The sequence below is a fragment of the Castor canadensis genome, chromosome X, assembly GCF_047511655.1.
Source record: "Castor canadensis chromosome X, mCasCan1.hap1v2, whole genome shotgun sequence".
In the NCBI taxonomy this organism is placed as follows: domain Eukaryota; kingdom Metazoa; phylum Chordata; class Mammalia; order Rodentia; family Castoridae; genus Castor; species Castor canadensis.
Genome location: NC_133405.1, coordinates 82,397,954 through 82,419,411, shown reverse-complemented (window position 1 = coordinate 82,419,411; position 21,458 = coordinate 82,397,954). Strand labels below are relative to the sequence as shown.

General features: G+C 36.4%; 1 protein-coding gene across 1 annotated transcript in view; it reads right to left on the bottom strand.

The window, feature by feature from the left end:
* Tex11 (testis expressed 11) overlaps positions 1-21,458 on the bottom strand; it is a 384,064-nt gene that overhangs the window by 30,319 nt on the left and 332,287 nt on the right. Inside the window, exon 25 of the mRNA XM_074062265.1 lies at positions 13,779-13,846. Within this exon, the coding sequence (XP_073918366.1) occupies positions 13,779-13,846 (68 nt within the window). The remainder of the gene's footprint in view (positions 1-13,778; positions 13,847-21,458) is intronic.

Below are 21,458 nucleotides of genomic sequence, written 5' to 3'. Positions count from 1 at the left end.
TTCTCTACCCATATCCCAAGTTCATTCTCCATTCTAAATGTTCTTCTCCCAAGGAGTAAGCTGATAACATCATTTATTGTGAGCTCTCTAAGGATCTTTACACAGAGGGTTCTCAGAGACCAAAACACTAATACTTGAATGACTCTAATGATGGAATTTATAGTGTTGTAGCAGCAGTTCACTTAATAAATATTTTTGAGCCCTACTATGTGGTAGTGATAAAGTACCTTCTAGGAGGTAGGAATAAAGTATGAGCAAGATATACAATTTTTCTGTCTCTATAAATTTAGGTTCTAATTGAGGAGAGAACAAACAAGTATAATGTAAAGTATGTCCTATAAAGAGAAAGGTATAGGTTTAGGGGATAGGGATGAAAGTTGCTAAGTCAGAAAAGACGTGGTCTTTGAGGAGGGTGACACTTGAACAAGTAGAAGAGCAAGAGTCTTCTAAGGAAGAGAGATGCCTAGCAAATGCAAAGGCCTAGAGACAAGAAATACTAGGTGTTGTGAAGATATAGTGGGGCTGGAACATACTGAGTTATGAAGCAGAATGGTAAGAGATGGGATGAGAGAGGTAACCAAAGGCCAGATTATGTATGACTTTTTTTTTTTTTTTTTTTGTATTTTTTCTGATGAGTATTTTTTTTTTTCATTTTTCTTTTATTATTCATATGTGCATACAAGGCTTGGTTCATTTCTCCCCCCTGCCCCCACCCCCTCCCTTACCACCCACTCCACCCCCTCCCGCTCCCCCCCTCAATACCCAGCAGAAACTATTTTGCCCTTATCTCTAATTTTGTTGTAGAGAGAGTATAAGCAATAATAGGAAGGAACAAGGGGTTTTGCTGGTTGAGATAAGGATAGCTATACAGGGCATTGACTCACATTGATTTCCTGTGTGTGGGTGTTACCTTCTAGGTTAATTCTTTTTGATCTAACCTTTTCTCTAGTTCCTGGTCCCCTTTTCCTATTGGCCTCAGTTGCTTTAAGGTATCTGCTTTAGTTTCTCTGCGTTAAGGGCAACAAATGCTAGCTAATTTTTTAGGTGTCTTACCTATCCTCACCCCTCCCTTGTGTGCTCTCGCTTTTATCATGTGCTCATAGTCCAATCCCCTTGTTGTGTTTGCCCTTGATCTAATGTCCACATATGAGGGAGAACATACGATTTTTGGTCTTTTGAGCCAGGCTAACCTCACTCAGAATGATGTTCTCCAATTCCATCCATTTACCAGCAAATGATAACATTTTGTTCTTCTTCATGGCTGCATAAAATTCCATTGTGTATAGATACCACATTTTCTTAATCCATTCGTCAGTGCTGGGACATCTTGGCTGTTTCCATAACTTGGCTATTGTGAATAGTGCCGCAATAAACATGGATGTGCAGGTGCCTCTGGAGTAACAGTCTTTTGGGTATATCCCCAAGAGTGGTATTGCTGGATCAAATGGTAGATCGATGTCCATCTTTTTAAGTAGCCTCCAAATTTTTTTCCAGAGTGGCAAAGACCTTAGATTTTATTTTCTGTCCAAGTAAATGGGAAGTGCAAGGAGACTGACAAACTGACTCATGCTATAATTAATTATCTGACTTCTGTGTGGCTTTTTGATATATAAGGAGGTAAGAATGAAAGCAGGGAGGACAGTTTGAAAGCTGTTGTGGTGGTCCCAGATGAGAGATGAAGTAACTTGCACTAAGGTGAAACTAGTGGCCTAACTTACTGTTGTAAAGGGAATACACTACAAATCACACTAATTTAAGCCTGCTCTGGTTCAAATGTGTCCTCCAAAATTTAGGTGTTGAATCTAAATGGAAAATGTGATAGGACAAAGATGTGGGAACTTTAAGAGGTTAAGTCCTGAGGGCTCTTCTTGCTTGAATAGGATTAAGGCCCTTCTAAGAGGCTTCATGCAATGTTATATTCTCTTGCCCTTCACCTTCCATCATGTGAGGACATAGCTTAAATTTCTTAAGAATAGGTGCAAACATACATTTCCTTGTTTCCATAATACCTAGCTATCCTTAGGAATATAATATTTAATAAAGACTGCAGAATGAATGTGGGTAGCTGATTTCCTTTGATTACTAATATAATCACATGTTGGGGTTAATCCTTCTGTAAAAGCCAATTCCCATAGAGCTAAAATTTTAGTCTCTCTTTATACAGTTTGTAATTAACTCAGATTTTTTAAAGGATGATGTTTCCCAATTTTTCCCCAAGACCAGCTTTGCATTTTCTCTTGATTTATCTATTTACATTTGGTAGCTTAATGATTTATTTACGTTACTCACATACTAGGCTCATAATTATCTCATTGGAAATACACATTCTTAAGAAAAAGAACTCTTTATCAAACCAGAACATTTTTTCTGGATGTATGCTTTATTTCAATTATTAAACTACTACATGTTCATTGAAAAATTCAAACATGGAAATAAAATAAAAAGTCCCTGAAACTCATTCTTGTCTCAAGAGGCAGCAAATGTAAAGTTTTCTGTATATCCTCCTAAGACTTTAATATATAATACATACATTCATGTACAAATATATAAATGTTCACTTATGTATTAAACAAAGGTATATTATGTGCTAGGTTTCATATATACAAAGGCAAGCAAAATCGGTGTCTTAGTTCATTTTTTACTGAAAACAGAAAATACCACAGACTGGGTAATATACAAAGAAAAGAAATTTATTTCTCATAGTTCTGGAATCTGGGAAGTCCAAGATTGAAGGGCTACATCTGGTGAGGGTCTTCCTGCTGGGTAAAATGGGGGAGGACATCACATGACACCTCTTAAATGTCCCACCTGCTAATACTGTCACAATAATTAAATTTCAACATGAGTCTTGGAGAGGACATGCAAACCAGAGCATTCCACCTTTGCCTTCTCCCCCCAAACTCATGTCTTTCTCATATACAAAATGCATTTATTCTATCCTAATAGCCCCAAAATCTTTTTTTTTATTTCTTTTATTCATATGTGCATTCAATGTCTGGGTCATCTCTCCCCCCACCCCCTCCCCCTCTTCTTGCACTCTCCCTCTCCCCCCACCCTCCCACCTCCAAGCAGAAACTGTTCTGCCCTTATCTCTAATTTTGTTGAAGAGAGAGTATAAATATTAATAAGTAGGACCAAGGGTTTTTGCTGTTTGATATAAGGATAGCTATAGTGGGAGATTCCTCGCATTGCTTTCCTATACATACATGTTACATTTTAAATTGATTCTTCTCAAACTAACCTTTTCTATAGTTCCTGATCCCCTTCTCCTATTGGCCTCTGTTGCTTTAAAGTTTCTGCATTAGTTTCTTTGCATTGAGGATATCTAATGCTATCTTGTTTTTTGGGTATCTTACCTATCCTCATACCTCCCTTGTGTGCTCTCGCCTTATCATGTGATCAAAGTTCAGTTCCCTTGCTGTGTTTACCCTTGATCTAATGTCCGCATATGAGGGAGAACATACAATTTTTGGTCTTCTGGGCCTGGCTAACCTCGTTCAGAATGATGCTCTCCAGTTCCATCCATTTACCTGGGAATGATAACATTTCATTCTTCATGGCTGCATAAAATTCCATTGTGTATAGATACCACATTTTCTTAATCCATTCATCAGTGATGGGGCATCTTGGCTGTTTCCATAACTTGGCTGTTGTGAATAGTGCTGCAATAAACATGGGTGTGCAGGTGCCTCTGGAGTAACCTGTGTCACATATACCCCAAGAGCGGTATTGCTGGATCATATGGCAGATTTATGTTTAGATTTTTAAGTAGCTTCCAAATTTTTTTCCAGAGTGGTTGTACTAGTTTACATTCCCACCAGCAGTGTAAGAGGGTTCCTTTTTCTCCACATCCTCGCCAACATCTGTTGTTAGTGGTGTTACTAATGATGGCTGTTCTAACAGGGGTGAGGTGGAATCTTAGTGTGGTTTTAATTTGCATTTCCCTTATGATAGCCCCAAAGTCTTAATTGCTCCAGCATCAACTCAAAAGTGTGAAGTTCAGAGTTGCCTGATCACCTACGAGCAGGACTCAGGCATGATTCATCCTGTGGCAAATTCACTCCAGCTATATGCTTAGAAATCAAAACAAGTTATCTACTTCCAGAATACAGTAGTGGGACAGGTAAAAGACATTACCATTCAGAGGTAACTGGCCCCAAGAGTTTAAAACCCAACAGGGAAAACAATAAACCTCAAACCTGGAGAATAATCTCATTTGACTCCATGTCCTGCTTTCTGGAAACACTAGGGTGGGGTTAGGCCTTCAAGCCTCTGAGGAAGTCCTACCTCCATGGCTTTGTTGGGCTTAAACCAGGAAGCAACTCACACCGGTTAGAATCTTGTTCCTGCAGTTCTACCAGGCTGGTGTTGTGCACTGGTGGCTCTATAATTCTGGGATCTTGAGGTTGTTCTGCCCCTACAGTTTCACTAGGAATTGTCCTAGTAGGAAATCTGTGTGGTGTCTCCGACCTCATATTTGTGTTGGCATTGCCCTAGTATGGGCTTTTTGTGGTGGCTCCACTCCTGTGATGTCTTAGTATGGGCCCCCAGGCCATATGTGGCATCCTTTGAAATCTAGGTGGAGGTAGCTTGACTCCACAGCTCTTGCATTCTGCAAGCATGCAGATTTAACACCACTTGGATGTCACCAAGGCTTGGCTTGTGCCCTCTGAAGCGGTGGCCTTGAGTTGCACCTGGGCTATCTTGAGCCATGGCTGGGGCAGCTTGGGAGCAAAAAGTGATATGTTAGAATATGGGAAACAGAGACTTGAGGAGGTTCTAGGCAGTAAGCCTGTTGGAGGTGCCCTGGGCCCATCTCCCAAAACCATTCTGCCCTCCTAGAGCTCTGAACCTGTGATGGGAAGAGCAGCCTCCAAGATCTCTAAAATAAGTTCAGGATCTTCTTTTCATTCTCTTGATGAGTAACACTTGCCTTACTTCTATCTCTCTGAATCTCTTTAGAAAACAATTGCTTGGCCACATCATTAAGTTTTCTTTCCTGGACATTTTCATTCTTTACATGGCTGGGCTATGAATTTTGCAAATCTTTCCAGTTTTAATTATAAATTCTGGCTTTAAAGAATTTCTTTACCCTTTGCATTTCACTGCATGTGATTAAAAGTAGCCATGCAGTAGTCTGAATTTTTTGCTGCTTAGGTATTTCTTGTATTAGATATCCTAGTTTTGCCATTCTTAAATTCTGCTTTCCACAAAGTCCTAGGGAATGGACAAAAGCAGCCAAATTCTTTGCAATTATATAACCAAGGGTGTTCTTTACCCACTTTCCATCTGAGACTTCATTAGATAGAATGGCCTTTGCTGTCCATATTTCTACAAGCATTCTGATGGTGACTACTTGTATATTCTCTAAGAAGTCTTCTTTTCTTCTGAGCCCTCACCAGAATCATTGTCAATGTTTCATTCATAGCAATCTAGGCTTTTTCTAGCCTGCTCCTCCAAATTCTTTCAGCTTCTACCCACTACCCAGTACCAAAGCAGATTCCACATTTCCAAGTATTTATTGTATCCGCAGTTCCATTTTTCAGTATCACTTTTTTTTGTCTTAATCTGTTTTATGCTACTGTAACAGAATGTCATGGATTGGGTAATTTACAAAGAAAAGAAATATATTTCTCATAGAATTGGATCATGGGAAATTCAAGATTGAAGGGTTGTATCTGGTGAGGGCCTTCTTCTTTTTGGTAAGGGCCTTTTCGTTGGATAACCTGGTGGAAGGGATCACATGACACATCTTAAAAGCCCTACCTCCTGTCATAGTGGTAATTAAATTTCAACATGAGTTCTGAAGAAGACAGTCAAACCATAGCAAGTAAACACAGCATCTCATCATACAGCTTATATGTACAGATATACACATGTATAAGTTACTACATGTTTTGCTTTCTGGAAACACTAGGGTGGAGTTGGGCTTCCAAGATACACTTTTTTTTTTTAAATAAAAATGCAATCAGAAAAAGCCAGCAAAAGTGTAACCCAAAGTGAATGGCAAACCCTAAAGTGCCAATCCTTTGTCTACAGTAAGAACAAAGTTTATAGGCTGGTCAAGGGAACTTTTCTGGACTTGGTTTGGTTTTGAGAAGCAGAGGAGAAAGGACTGAAAGAGTAAGTAAGTAGCATGAGGCAGTAGGGAGGAAAGAGTCTTTATGGTACGAGAAGCCCTATATCTGCCTGTATCCTCTGGCTGGGAAAATGTAGAGACTATAAGAACTCGCATACAAAACACTAAATAGTAAATTTAAAAATTTCTATTTGTCTGGATCATGGCTCTGACCTTGTGTCTACATGTATTTTCCACAAATAGTTGGTGTAAAGAAAATTTATTGTAATTAAAGATTTTATCAAGCAAAACAAAACAAAACCTTCAGCATAGTATATATACAAAGATACTACATGAAAATGGGATGAAAGGAATAGAAAAATGGAAGATGGAGAATTCTACCAAGAGAAATGCTGCCATAAAGCACAGGAAAATTATAATCAAACATGTCAATTCTATAATATTAAGTGATCATCTCTGTAAAAATAAGAATATAAAAGAAGGGATCCAAGAGCTTGTGGATGAGCTGGTAGATGATAAAGGAAAATGAAATATGAGCTATTTCAGTGATAAAGAAGGAAATGGAAAAAATAAAACCATCATAAAAACAAAGGTAAATGTACAGGTAGCAAAAGGGAGAACAGACATCACTGAGCAAATTGTAAGACATATAGAAAATAAAAAGAAATAGACAAGGTGGAAGGAGGATAAAGGAGAATGATGGTGGGGGTGAATTTAACTATGATATATTGTAAGAACTTTTGTATATGTCACAATGTATCCTCAGTACAATATAAAAACTATGTAAAATGCAAAAAAAATCATTAAAAAAAGAAATAGGCAAGCAAAGCTGGGGGTGCATGGCTCACACTTGGCATCCTAGCTATTCAGGAGATAGAGATTAGGAGGATCACAGTTCAAGGCCAGCCCAGGCAATAAGTCAGTGAGACACCATGTCAACCAATAAAAGCTGGGCATGGTGGCACGCATCTATAATCCCAGGTACATGGGAAGCATAAGTGGGAAGGTCGCAGTCCAGACCAACCCAGGCATAAATGCAAGACCTTATGCAAAAAATAAAGCAAAAAGGGCTGGAGGTGTGGCTAAAGTTGCCTGCCTAGTATGCACAAAGCTCTGAGTTCAAAATCTAGTTCCATACCATCCCCCCAAAAAAGAAAGAGATATGCAAGCAAAATGAAATGGAAATTGAAATTGGTTGTAACATCTGGGTTTCTCATTAATTAATGAGTTAAATAAAATCTTCCGCACATGTTTGGCACATGTTCACTTTGTACATATGGAGAAACAGTGTTATATTTTAAAATTACTGATCTGCCCAAATGGATACCAGGTACATTGTGTTGCTGGAGAAATTGTAACTTAGATATTCCTTAAACTAATCTTTTCTTGGATCCTAGATAAATGCTAGGTGGCAAGAGAACTTGGCTGAATCTTTCTCTTTTTTTTTCCTTTTGAGTTTACATTTTGTTTGTTTTTGGTTTGTGTATAGGCAATAAATTATTCCCCTTAGCAGTAGCAATGACTGGAAATGTGGTTTTATGGTCAGATCATTTGGTGATTTCTGTAACTGGATTACCAGATATGGTCTCTGATGGGTTAGAAACAACAGAGAATTTAATAATTCATGTCCACAGGGAAGGATAACAACACTCTGACATCTGACTGATAAGTTTCTGTGTTTACCCTTGACCTGAAAGTGAAGATCTGAAGTCATAAGATCTTTATATATCTGTATCTATGTGTCTATAATTGATAAAGGCCTTGACATTGCATTGTGTGAATGTGAACTGTTTCCCTATCTCTGGAGGGTATTGATAAATTCGATTATAAAGTCTCCTAAATTAAAGGATTTCTGTTCTAATTGGTTTGTAGATGTAAATAAGGACTTATACAAAATATTCTTAAAATGCCAAGAAAAAAGTTGACCTTCTAACACTAAAATGTGCTAATCTAGAAATATTCTTACAAAAATGTTTGCTCACGCAAACTTTTTTTTTTTGGCGTCACTGAGGTTTGAACTCAGGGTCTCACACTTGCTAGACAGGTGCTCAACTGTTTGAGCCACTCCACCTCACTCAGAAACATTTTAAGAATCCAAAATTAAGATAAATCTTTGGCAAATGAGATTAGTTTAATAGTTTTGTTTAAAAGAGTTATGTCTCTTTGGGGTAAAATATAAAACAACTACACTTTTGCAGTACCAGGGTTTGAGCTCAGGGCTTACACCTTGAGCCGCTTCACCAGCCCTTTTTCATTTGCCCAGGCTGGCTTTGAACCACGATCCTCCTGCTCTCTGCCTCCTGAGTAGCTAGGATTATAGGCATAAGCCACTGGTTCCTGGCTACAATTACACATGTTATTGTTCTCATGTCTGTTTTTCCTTCATGTAAATGGGTATACTAATTAAATAGTATTGCTCATATATAATATTTAAGACTATTAAAATGTAAATTTACAAACTGAATCAAAGATATTAATGCAAGATCTGAAACTTTGAAACTACTACAGAAAAACACTGGAAGATATAGGCATAGGCAACTGTTTTCTGAACAGGATTCCAATTGCCCAGGAAATAAGAATAAGATTGACAAATGTGATTGCATCAAATTTTTCCTTTCTGCACATGAAAGGAAACAATTACAAGAATCAAGAACTGGAGGTGTGGCTCAAGTGGTAGAGGGCCTGCTATGCAAGTGCAAAGCCCTAAGTTCAAACCTGAGTCCCACCAAAAAAAAAAATTACAAGAATTAAGAGACAATCCACAGAATGGAAGTAAATCTTTGCCAGCTTTTCAATGGCTAAAAGATTAATATCCGAATTATACAAGAAGCTCAAAAAATTAAACACCAAAAGAATAATCCAATTAATACATGGGCAAATGAATTGAACAGATAGTTCTCAGAAGTACAACTGGTCAATAATTTTTTAAAAATCTCTGATGCTTCTCTGAAGACTCTGCTATGAGCTACAAACCAGAAATTATGTTTTCAACAGAGGTCAGTCTCAGCACTTCATAGAAATGACAGTAGTAGGTTCCTCAACCTCTTGACATGTCAGAATAGACTCTTATGTACAAGCTTCTGAACTGATACTGCAGAGACCGTAACAATTGGCCAAGCCATAACAGTGGGCACTTTGAGTTTTTCTGGATTCTTTGAGTTCAGAACATACAGCTTCATGGAAGCAGACTGCTAACCCAAGACCCAGCAGAACACTAATTACGTAGAACTGAATAAGTTGGTAAGAGAAATTTTACTGTAGTGATGTATTTGGAATATTGTTGATGTTGTTTTAATGTTCTTATTTTCTGAATATGTGAGGAGACACTTTCTTCATAAGTTGTTTGTAACTCAAAACAATTCAGTGGGTGCTACTTCTGTAAACTAAATTAAGATAGTTCAAAATTCTATGTTTTCATTGACTTTCTCTCCATTTGACCCCCTCCTCCTAAATTCAGAAAACTTTTACTAAGTCTCCCTGCTTTTCATGGCCATACAGTTATTTGCATTGGTTCTATAGGAATTTGTCCTTCTTTTCCACCACTTAGACAAGTTGATTGTATAACCAAGGCTTTACCTAGAGCTGTTTTTTTTCCTGGCATCACAGGGCCTCACAGTTTGCTAGATAGGCACTCTACCACTTGAGCCACTCCACCAGCCAAAGGCCTTACCTAGAGTATCATAATTTAAAGACATATGCATTTAAGGTATGATAAACTCCTTTTAAGGGACAAGGTTGATTTTTACCTCAATTTTATGAACCAAATGCCTACAAAGCCTTCTTGGAGAACTGGCCTGACTTATAGGTCACAGTCTTAAAAGTGGTAGCAAATTCAGTTTCTGGCAGACCAAAAAGCTTGGTAAATTTGAGGGACCTTGAGAAGAAATGACTTCCCCAAACTTATAAGTATAACAAGTGAGATCTGGACAGTTTCTTGGATTTCATTATCTAGTTTTAGAATAGTATATGATAAGAGGGTTTCAGCAATCTAATCTGAGATTTCCTATAAAACATCTAATCAGAAGTTTAATCTGTGGTCTTAGTAGTTGTTTAGTACTATACAGGTTTAGATTTGCAAAATAAATTTAGGAAGGCCTTTTTGGTTAACACTTTTGCTGTACATATGTAAGTAATCAGTGCAAACCTAATGAAACTAACCTGTTTTGTGATCAAGAATATATTTCTCTGAGATTTTTATGATCATAGAGGAAAGTGGTAAATGGCATACTATCTAAGAAAAATTGTGAAAGACTTTGAGTCAGGAAAAAGAAATTACTGTGTGTCCCTTCAGGGTTATCTCTACCTAAATTGTCTTTGAGTCATTTTCAACTCAATAAATTGTAGAAAACTGTTATTAATGTGAATTATTATCGTCTAAGGAAACACAAGTGAATTTTGTGCCTTGGAGATGTAACTGATCATTTCTCTATGGATATTGACCAATTTTACATCTACTTATAAATTTATTCCGGCATTCTTTTTTTTTTAATGTTACTGTTATTTGAACTCAGGGTCTCACTTGTTAGGCAGATGCTCTACCAGTGGAGTCACTCAGCCCACCCAATTTCAGCATTTTTAATTGCTTGCATGTTGGTGTGTTTCCTTTTTTGAACCATTTCTAACACCTTGTTGGCCTCCCTTAATAATTAACAAGTTAAATAAAATCCTTGACATGTGTTCAAAAAATGGAAATTAAAACTATAAATAGAGATGTGGAAGACAAAACTATAGACATATAAGACTGGCAAAGGAGATCCAAAACATGAAGAATACTCAAAGAAGAAAATAAAAGTAATGAATAAAAACAATGTTTAAAAACATGATTCTAAAAAACTTTCTAGAAACAGAATGATAATTGAACCTACACATTGAAAAAGCATACCATGTTCCAGAAAAAAACTGGCACAGAATATCGCACACTTAGCCATTTCCTAATACAGTCTGTTCTGCTACCACATTTTTTTCACTTAATAGATTGTATTTTTAAAGCAGCTTTAGGTTCACAGCAAAATTGACAGCAAAGTAGGGAGGGTTACCACATACTCCCTTCCCTTCCACACACAGCTTTCCCCACCATCAACACCCCCATCTGTTCAGTACATTAGTTAAAACTGATGCACCAGCATTGACACATCGCTTTCAACCAGTCCCTAGTTTGCTTTAGAGTTCACTCTGTATGGTGTATAGTTTATGGATTTTGGAAAATGTATAATGAATGATATATATCCATAAACATGGTGTTATAAAGAATAGTTTTCCTGCCCTAAAGATTACCTGCGCTCCACCTATTCATTCTGTCCCCTAAACTCCTGAACAACCATTGATGTCCCACTGTCTCCACAATTTTGCCTTTTCCAGAATGTCATATGGTTGGAATCATATATATGTAGCCTTTTCAAATTGACTTCCTTCACTTAGCAATATGCACTTAAGATTCTTCCATGCCTTTCTGTGGCTAGATAGCTCATATCTTTTTAGTGCTTAATAATAATCCATTATATGAATATGCCATGTTTTATTTATCCATTCATCTATATTAAAGGATATATTAGTTGCTTCTAAGCTTGGTCAATTATAAATAAAGCTGCTATAAACATCCATGTGCAGGTTTGTGTGTGACCTTAAGTTTTCAACTCCTTCACGCATGACTGCTGGATCATATTGGTAAGCTATGTTTAGTTTTGTAAGAAACCCAAAACTTCCAAAGTGACTATACCATTTTGCCTTCCCACCAGAAATAAATGAGAGTTCCTGTTGCTCTGTATCCTTGCCAGGATTTGGTGTTGTCAGTGTTTTGAATTTGGCCATTCTAATAGGTGTGTAGTAGTATCTCTCCATAGTTTTAAGTTGAAATTTCCTAATGACCACATATGTATAAGTACACACACACATACAGAGTCATGGGTCACTTATAATGACGAGGACACATTCTAAGAAATGCATCACTATGCAAACATAATAGGTTGTACTCACACAAACTAAGAGAGCTATGGCATTACTAGGCAATATAATATTATGGGACCACTGTTTTATACTCAATCTATACGCAGTCCATTGTTGACTGAAGTGTTGTTTATATGGTACATGATTGCATATGTGTTTTGGGTTTTTTTGCAGTTCTAAGGATCACACCCAGGGTCTCATGCATGCTAGGCAAGTGCTCTACCACTGAGCTACATCCCCAGTACCTCTACGTTTATGTCTGTATACACAATTTCTAGAAATATAGCTAGACTGTATATGTGTGTATACATGTGTATGTATATATATATATATATATATATATATATAAATTCACACATGCTTAGACTTAGCTATATCTATCTATATCTATCATCTAGTTGTATTACTATATATAAGAAAAAAGATTTTTTGGTTAACAGCTAGCATTCTGACATACTTTTGCTAATGAAAGTAATTGAGGCTATGAATTTTGCTCTAAGCACTGCTTGAGCATTTTAGATTCTGGTATGAAGTAGTTTTATTATTATTTTTTGTAGTTTTGTCTTTTTAAAATATCCAGGCAGTAGCTTTTTTCTGATTTCTAATTTTTGCTTTGTGATTAGATAATGTTAGTTTTACTTACATGTCTTGGAATCTATTCAGGATTTCCTTGTCATCAGTTCTGTAAATATTCAAAGGGCACATAAAAAGTATGTATGTTTTCTGTTCTCAGGATACAGAGAATATTTTCAGGTTATTGAGTATATTTCCATGAAATCTTCTACAATGAGAATGTTATTTAGGTCTTCTCTGTCCTTACTCTTTGTTGTTTTTATTCATTTAAATGGCTGTCATAGGTTGAAAGACGTAGATAAAAATATTATGTGTTTATGTTCTTCCTTATAATTTCAATAATTCAATATTAAAATCTGTCTAAGATATCACATATGTACAAAAAGAAAACAACAGGCCAATAATTTTTAAATATTAAGAAACAGAATTCATCAAAGTATTCAAATAACACACCATGACTAAATAGTTCATTCCAGTAATGCAATGATGATTTAATCTTAGGAAATCTGTTAGTATAATTTGATATATTCATAGTGTAAAACAGAAAAATCATGATTATCTCCATAGAATTTGAAAAAGCATAGAATACAATTCAATATACAGTGACTTAAAAGAATTCTAAAACATGAACATATGGGCTTACTATAAAAACGTTTATTTAAACCTAAAAGCCAATACCATCTTTCATGAGGAAAGTGTAGCAAGTTATTACTAAACTTCAAACTGTTTACTACTATTTTGATAGTTTCATATCAAAATGTAACAATATCTGATATTGTGATTGTAGTTTGGAAGACTGTAGTCTTTGTTCAGTCAGTGGTAAATTTTGATTAGACATTACATCTAGTGACTCAAGAGCAATAATGTCATGTTAGGCAATAATAATCCTATTTTTATATTTACTACTGTACTTTCATAAAAATCAAACCAATAAGTATGTTATGGAGTCACAATATGAATGCACATTGCAGAAAAATTAGTTTTAAAGAATCATTTGACTGGTTATCAAGTACTGTACACAGTTCTGATGGCACAAATTTCTGGTGATAAAAGGCTTGGTAATTCAGATTCCTTTTTTGGTAGTTGTGAAATGTTAACTATGATATTGCATAACTAACCCATGACATGGTTATTCAGATTCTAAAGTTCCTTCAGAACTATGTTACCACAGTTCCCACTGTACCTGTTTGTTTCAGGAGATTCCAGATGTCTTTGCATTTCAGGGTCTGTTCAAGTGCACGATTCAGTAACCTGGTCTATGGCAACAATGCAACAAGATAAACAAAAAAGAGCTTTAAGGAAATTAATATAATCTCATATCATTTCATTAAAACAGTTAAAAATAAAATGATAAATAATAGTTTAAACGGAATATTTTGGCATTGGTATAGAGATATCAGCCTCTAAATGTACTTTTCCTTATTGTCCCAACAAAGTGAGGATTAAATAGAAAACTTTAATAATCTAGAGTAGAAAAAAACCACTTCCTGAATGGTGGTATGAGGAACTCCATAGACCCTCTTCTAAGCAAAACAAAAATAACTGATGAGTAGATCAAAGACCTTAAAATATAAGGCCTGAAACTTTGAAACTAGTGCAGGAAAGCGTAGAGAATGCACTGGAACATATAGGCAAAGGCAATAACTTCCTACGAGAACTCCAACAGCTCAGCAATTAAGAGAAAGGATTGACAAACAGTACTATGTGAAACTAAAAAGCTTCTGCATAGCAAGGCAAATAGTCACCAGACTGAAGAAGCGGCCTGCAGAATGGGAGAAAATCATTGCCAGCTACACATCTGACACAGGATTAATAACCAGAATTTACAGGGAACTAAAAAAACCAAAACTCCCAAAGAATCAATGACCCAAGGAAGAAATGGGCAAATGAACTGAACAGAACTTTTTCAAAGGAAGAAGTCCAAATGGCTAAAAAACACATGAAGAAATGCTCAACATCCCTGGTCATAAAGGAAATGCAAATCAAAACACATTAAGATTTTACCTCACTCCTATTAGAATGTCTATCATCAACAACACAAACAACAATAAATGCTGCTGATGTGTCTGTGTGGGGAAAGGAACCCTCACACACTGTAGGTGGGAATGTAAATTTGTACACCTATTGTGGAAAGCAGTATTGAGGTTCCTCAAAAATCTAAAAGTAGACCTACCATATGATCTAGCAATACCATTCCTAGGCATATATTTGAAGGAATATACAGTCAGAATACAATAAAGACACTTGCACACACGTTTATTGCAACATTATTCACACTAGCCAAGCTATGGAAACAGCCCAGATGCCCTACAACTGACGAATGGATTAAGAAAATGTATATATACACAATGGAATGTTATTCAGCCAGAAAGAACAATGAAATTTTATCATTTGCAGGTAAATGGATGGAACTGAAGAACATCATGTTAGGTGAAGTAAGCCAGGTTCAGAAAGACAAAGGTCAAATGCTTTTCCTCATATGTGGAAGATAGATCTGAATACAAGTACAAGAATTACCATATATACATATATGTAGAAATATGTATATATATATATATATATATATACATGTCTAAAATATGGTCTCAAAAGTGGGACTGTCAGAGGAGACTAAGGGAGGAGGAAAAGAAGAAAAGAATGATAGAGACTGTATAATACTGAAATATGTCACATCTGAGTAGGAACAAGACACAATGAAATGCACTGAAACCTGTTGAACAATACAGGGTAGGGGGAAAAGGTGAAGAGTAATAGAGGGGGTTAGACAGATTAAAGTAAAAAAAAATATATATATATAGGTAAAATACCAAGGCAAAATCCCCACTGAACCATAAATAGGCACTTAAATAATGAAGAACAGGAATGTAAAACAGGCCATGTTAAGAGGAGGGCACTAGTGGGAAGGGAAGGTAAATGAAGAGAGTAAAGGAAGGTGAATATGGTTGATGGACTTTAAAGCTATACACGTAAAAATATGGAGCATTGAAACCTGTCAAAGTCATTTTAAGCAAGGGGTGGAGGAAGAGGGAGAATAATGGAGGGGATGAAGCAAACCAGGGTACAATATATGTATATATGGAAATGTCACAATGAAACCCCATGTATAACTATCATATACTAATAAAAACATTTAAAAAAACCCAAAATAACTGAACTTATAAAACACAACCATAAAGGGCTGGAGATATATATAGCTCAGTAGTAGAATGATTGCCTCACATGTGAGAGGCTCTAGGTTTAATCTCCAGCACAGCAAAAACAAAACAAAATAAATAAAACACAATGATGTAAAGTCTCAGGAAATTTCCCTGATGGCATACAGAAAATGGAGAAACACTTACTCCAAAAGATATACTAAGTATCAGTAAGAACAGTGAGAGCCTGTGATATCTGAGCCATGACCTGTTCACTACCCCTAGCTCAGTGTGATGTAAGCACACTGCCAAGGAGTGGCCAAGATAGGAGATAGGAGTGGCCAAGTTTCCAGGCTAGCGGTTCTTATGAGGGCCAGACAGATGGCACTTCCCATCCCCCTAGTCTGTTATACAGAAGCTCTCTCATAAACAGGCACAACTGAAAGGCCTGGAGCTCTCTTCCTCTATCTGGTCCTCATTTGTAGGACAAAAGCTCTACCCTAGGCAAGACAAGTTCAGAATACTTGGTCTTAATCATTCTCATCTCAGTTTGCTTATAGGATGGAGTTTCCATGTTGGGAGAGGCAAGACAAAAATACCAGGGACTACAAGTCTTGCTCAGTCCTCCACTCATAGAGCTAGACTGTCACTCTGATCGAACTGGGCTACTATTCCTGTTTCCAGCTCCAAAACAGTGGTTTGATTTCTGCTCAGTGAAAGAGGCAACTCTGCAGTTTTCTCTAAGGGGAGGAATTGTGATTAGAACAGAGCCTGGAGAAGTTCAAGTCTAAGAGAAGACTGTAGTTCAATGATAGCAACACAAAACAATAGACCATCTAATTTGAGTTTTACAGAGAAAACCAGGCAGAGACAATTAGGAAGGTTATCGTTTCAAAAGGGGCCTATTTTAATTGGTTCATACTATAGAGAGGTTTATACCTAAGAGCATTTTCAACACACACACACACACACACACACACAGACAGACAGAGAGAGAGAGAGAGAGAGAGAATCACAATTAGTAATTAGTTCAGACTAACATCTGGGTATGACACTAATAGAAGAAGACCGAAGAAGACCATTTAGAAGCTTAAGAGGGAGGAGCCAATGAAAGAGTATCAAAGCTCTCACTAAGACTAATGTCCTTTCTTTTCAGGAGGATAGGTCAAAGTGATTGCATAGGCAAAGACTGCCCTGAAGAATGAATCAGAGTCTGTATACTATGGGGAAACATACCTCACTGATCTAGCCCAGCCAATTCACTAAACAAATAGAAGAACAAATATTAACAACATGAAGCTCTACAGGGGGGCTCAATATCCAAAGATATTGCAACATATTATCTAAAATGTCTATTTTTAAGTAAAAATTTGCAAAATACACAAAGAAAATTTGACCCACATACAGGAAAAGAACAGGTAACAAGAACTGACTTTGAAAAGGTCCAAGTGTTAAATTTAGCAAACACATACTTCAAAAGCAGCTATTTTATTTTATTTTTTTCTTTTATTATTCATATGTGCATACAAGGCTCGGTTCATTTCTCCCCCCTGCCCCACCCCTCCCTTACCACCCACTCCACCCCCTTCCTCTCCCCCCCACCCCCTCAATACCCAGCAGAAACTATTTTGCCCTTATCTCTAATTTTGTTGTAGAGAGAGTATAAGCAATAATAGGAAGGAACAAGGGTTTTTGCTGGTTGAGATAAGGATAGCTATACAGGGAGTTGACTCACATTGATTTCCTGTGCGTGGGTGTTACCTTCTAGGTTAATTCCTTTTGATCTAACCTTTTCTCTAGTTCCTGGTCCTCTTTTCCTATTGGCCTCAGTTGCTTTTAAGGTATCTGCTTTAGTTTCTCTGCGTTAAGGGCAACAAATACTAGCTAATTTTTTAGGTGTCTTACCTATCCTCACCCCTTCCTTGTGTGCTCTCGCTTTTATCATGTGAAAAGCAGCTATTTTAAGTACATGTTTTAAGTAAGGAATGGAAACCACACTTAAAGAAGGCTGGTATGATAATAATGCTCATCAAACACAGCATCTCAAGAGATTCAAGTAATCAAATGGAAATTCTAGAATTAAAAAATATAATAACTAAAATATAAAATTCATAAGAGGAGATAAACATTAGGTTTCAGTTGGCAGAAAAAGCCAATTGGCAAACATGAAGATAGATCAATAGAGATTATGAAATATGAAAAACAGAATAAACAAAGTCTTAATAAAATGTGGAACACTATGAAGCACACTAACATACATAAGGAAATTATCAAAAGGATAGGAGAGAGCAGGAGCAGAAATTTTTTTAAATGGCAGAAACTCCCTAATTTTGAACTTGGGGGTGTGGCTCAACTGCTAGAGCATCTGCCTAGTAAAGCCTAGTAAGACCCTGCATTCAGATCCCAGTACTGTCAAAAGAATAAAAAACCACCACCACCAAGAACAAACGAAACGCCCCAATTTTGCTGAAAAAAAATGTTCATTTACACATACAAGAAACCCAATAAACTTGCCAGGTACCAGTTGCTCATGCCTGTAAACCTAGCTTCTCAGAAGGCAGAGATCAGGAGGACTGTGGTTCAAGGTCATCTGGGGAAATAGTTTGTGAGACCCCCATCTCAAAAATACCCAACACAAAAAAAAGCTGGTGGATGGCTCAAGTGGTACAGTGCCTGCCTAGCAAGTGTGAAGCCATGAGTTTAAACCCCAGTACTGTCAAAAAAAAAAAAAAAGAAAACCCAAAAATTCTAGGCAAGATAAACAAATAGAGATTCAATCCAGATACATTATAGCCAAAACAGTAAAAGATGAAAAAAATTAGAAAAAAGAGAAAAATAACTAATCAAATACAAAGAAACTTCTTTAAGAGTAATAGCTGATTTCTCATTTAAAACAGTGGAGATCAGAAGGCAGTGGGGTTCAAAATGATGAAGGCTGGGGATGTAGATCAGTGGTAGAGTACTTGCTTAGCACTTGTGAGGATCTGGGTTCTATCCCCACCACTGCAAAGTAATGAAAGAAAAATTGCATTCTGCCAATAACCCAATATCCATCCAAACTATTATTCAGAACTGAAGGTGAGAGAACTGAAGGTGAAATAAAGATATTCCCAGATAAATGAGAGCTGAAGTTTTTATGCTGAGGGCAAGTGACACCAGACAGAAATTTAAATCCAGATTTAAAAAGAAATGGCACCAGCAAAATTATGGAACCATACAAGACAGTATAAATACATATTTCTTCTTCATTCTCTTAACTGTTTTAAAAAGCAGTTATGGGGATAGGGGTGCACATCAGTGGTAGAGCATGTGCTTAGCATGCATGAGACTCTAGGTTCAGTTTCCAGCATGAAAACAACAAAAAGCAATTATATAATACAGTATATATACATACATATATGTTTGTATTAGTGGGCCTCTAATATACAGATATGTAATATATTTGACAATAATAGCACAAAAAGGCAGATGGGAACAAAGTTGTTTTGAGATAAGGAAATGAGACCATATGATAGCTTGAATCCATAGGAAGAAATGAAGAGAAGCAGAAATGGTAAATAAGAAAGTTAATATAACACAATATGTATTTCCTCTCCTGTCAGTTTCCTTAAAAGATATAAAATTAAAGTAATATTATAAGATTATTGCTGTGTTTGAAACATATATAAATATGATATGTATAAACGAACAAAAAGAGGAAGAGAGAACAGAACTAATAGAAATAACATTTCTATATCTCCTTAGAATTGGATTTGTAATCAGGTATAGATTCAGTAAAATTAATATCTATATTGTAAGCTCTAGAGCAACCACTAAGAAAAACTAAAATATTGTATACAATTGTTAAAGGCACTAAAACTATCACACTAGAAAACATTCACTTAATGCAAAAGAAAGGAAGAAAACAAGAATAAAAATGTGTGAGACATATAGAAACCAAAAAAGTAAAATGGTAGAAGTAAGTTTAACCATAACATAATAATATTAAAGGTGACTGGACTGAAATAATGTAATAAAAGGTAGAGGTTGTCATACTACACACACACACACACACACACACACACATATATATATATATATATACATATATGTATAACATGGTCCAACTATATTCTGTTTATAGGAGATAAGCATTAGATCCAAAGATAATAGGTTGAATGGAAAAGGCCTGTGAAATTCAACACCCTGCTGTAAATACTGAATAAAACAACTAGACAGAAAATCATCAAGGACATAGAAGACTTGAACAATACTATAAACCTAGTAGACCTAACAAACATCCATAGAACATTCCACCAACCCAACTCCTATGAATATCAAAATAAGAACATATATCCACATGAAAATGGTACATGAATGTTTATCACGGCATTTTTCATAACAGTTAAAAATTGGAAACAACCCAGATGTCCATCAATGGACATCAATGTGATATATCCAGACAATAGAATGGTGTTCAGTCATAAAAAGGGTAAAACACTGATACTTACTACAATATTGAAAACCTTGAAAATATGATTTGAAATTTTATAAACAGAGCAATAAAAAGATTACAAATTATATTATGACTTTTATAGAATTTCCTAGAATAGGAAAAACTGTAGTAACAGAAAATAGATTAGTGGTTGCTAGAGCTGGTGGCAGGGATGAGGAGTAACTGCTAATGGGTGAAGAGTTTCTTTTTAGGATGATGAACATATTTTAGATTGTGTTCATAGTTGCACCTCTTTGAATATTCTAAAACCCATTAAAGTATACATTTAAATGGGTAAATTTGGACTGGGAGTGTAGCTCAGTGCATGAGGTCTATGCAAGAGGCACTGGGTTCAATCCTAGCACTGCCAAAAATAAAAATAAATAGATGCATGAATTCATGTACATGAATTATCCCACAATAAGTCTGTTAAAAAATCAAGGACAAAGACGAGGGTACTTTTTCTGTAAAACATCAGACAGTAAATATTTTAGGCCCTGCTGACCACATACACTTGCTTTCATATATCTCCTTTTATTTTCATTTACAACCCTTTGCAAATGTAAAAACCATTCTCAGCACTCAGGCTGTGCAAAAACAGGCCATGGGCCTGATTTAGCCAGTCAGTAATAGTTTGCCCAGTCCTTTTCTAAAAAAAGATGGATTTCTTGACAAATTACAATCACTGGAATGTTTTTAAGCATCCCTCATTTCTCCCTAACTCATGCTGAGAAGGGTAGACACAATGTTGATACATGGTCTGTCTATATTCCTTCATTATCTTCTTACTTGGAAGCACCTAGATTTATGGGTATTTACAGAACAGGGTGCAATGTATATAATAGAATTCAACTAATATTCTGAAGCTGGACATGGTGGTGTAGCACTCAAGGAAGTTGAAGCAGGAGGGTCATGAGTTTGAGGACAGCCTGGGCTACATAGCAACTTTGAGGCCAGAGTGAGCAACATGTCAGACTATGCCTCAAAAAACAAACAGCCATGCACTGGTGGCTCATGCCTGTAATCCTAGCTACTCAGTAGGCAGAGATCAGGAGGATCATGGTTTGAAGCCGGCTGGTGCAAATAGTTCGAGAGACCTTACCTCAAAAATACCCAACACACACACACACACACACAAAAAGGGCTGGTAGAGTGGTTCAAGTGATAGAGTACCTGCCTAGCAAGCATAAGGCCCTGAGTTCAAGCCTCAGTACCACCAAAACAAACAAACAAAAAAAATGGGGTATGGTGGCAC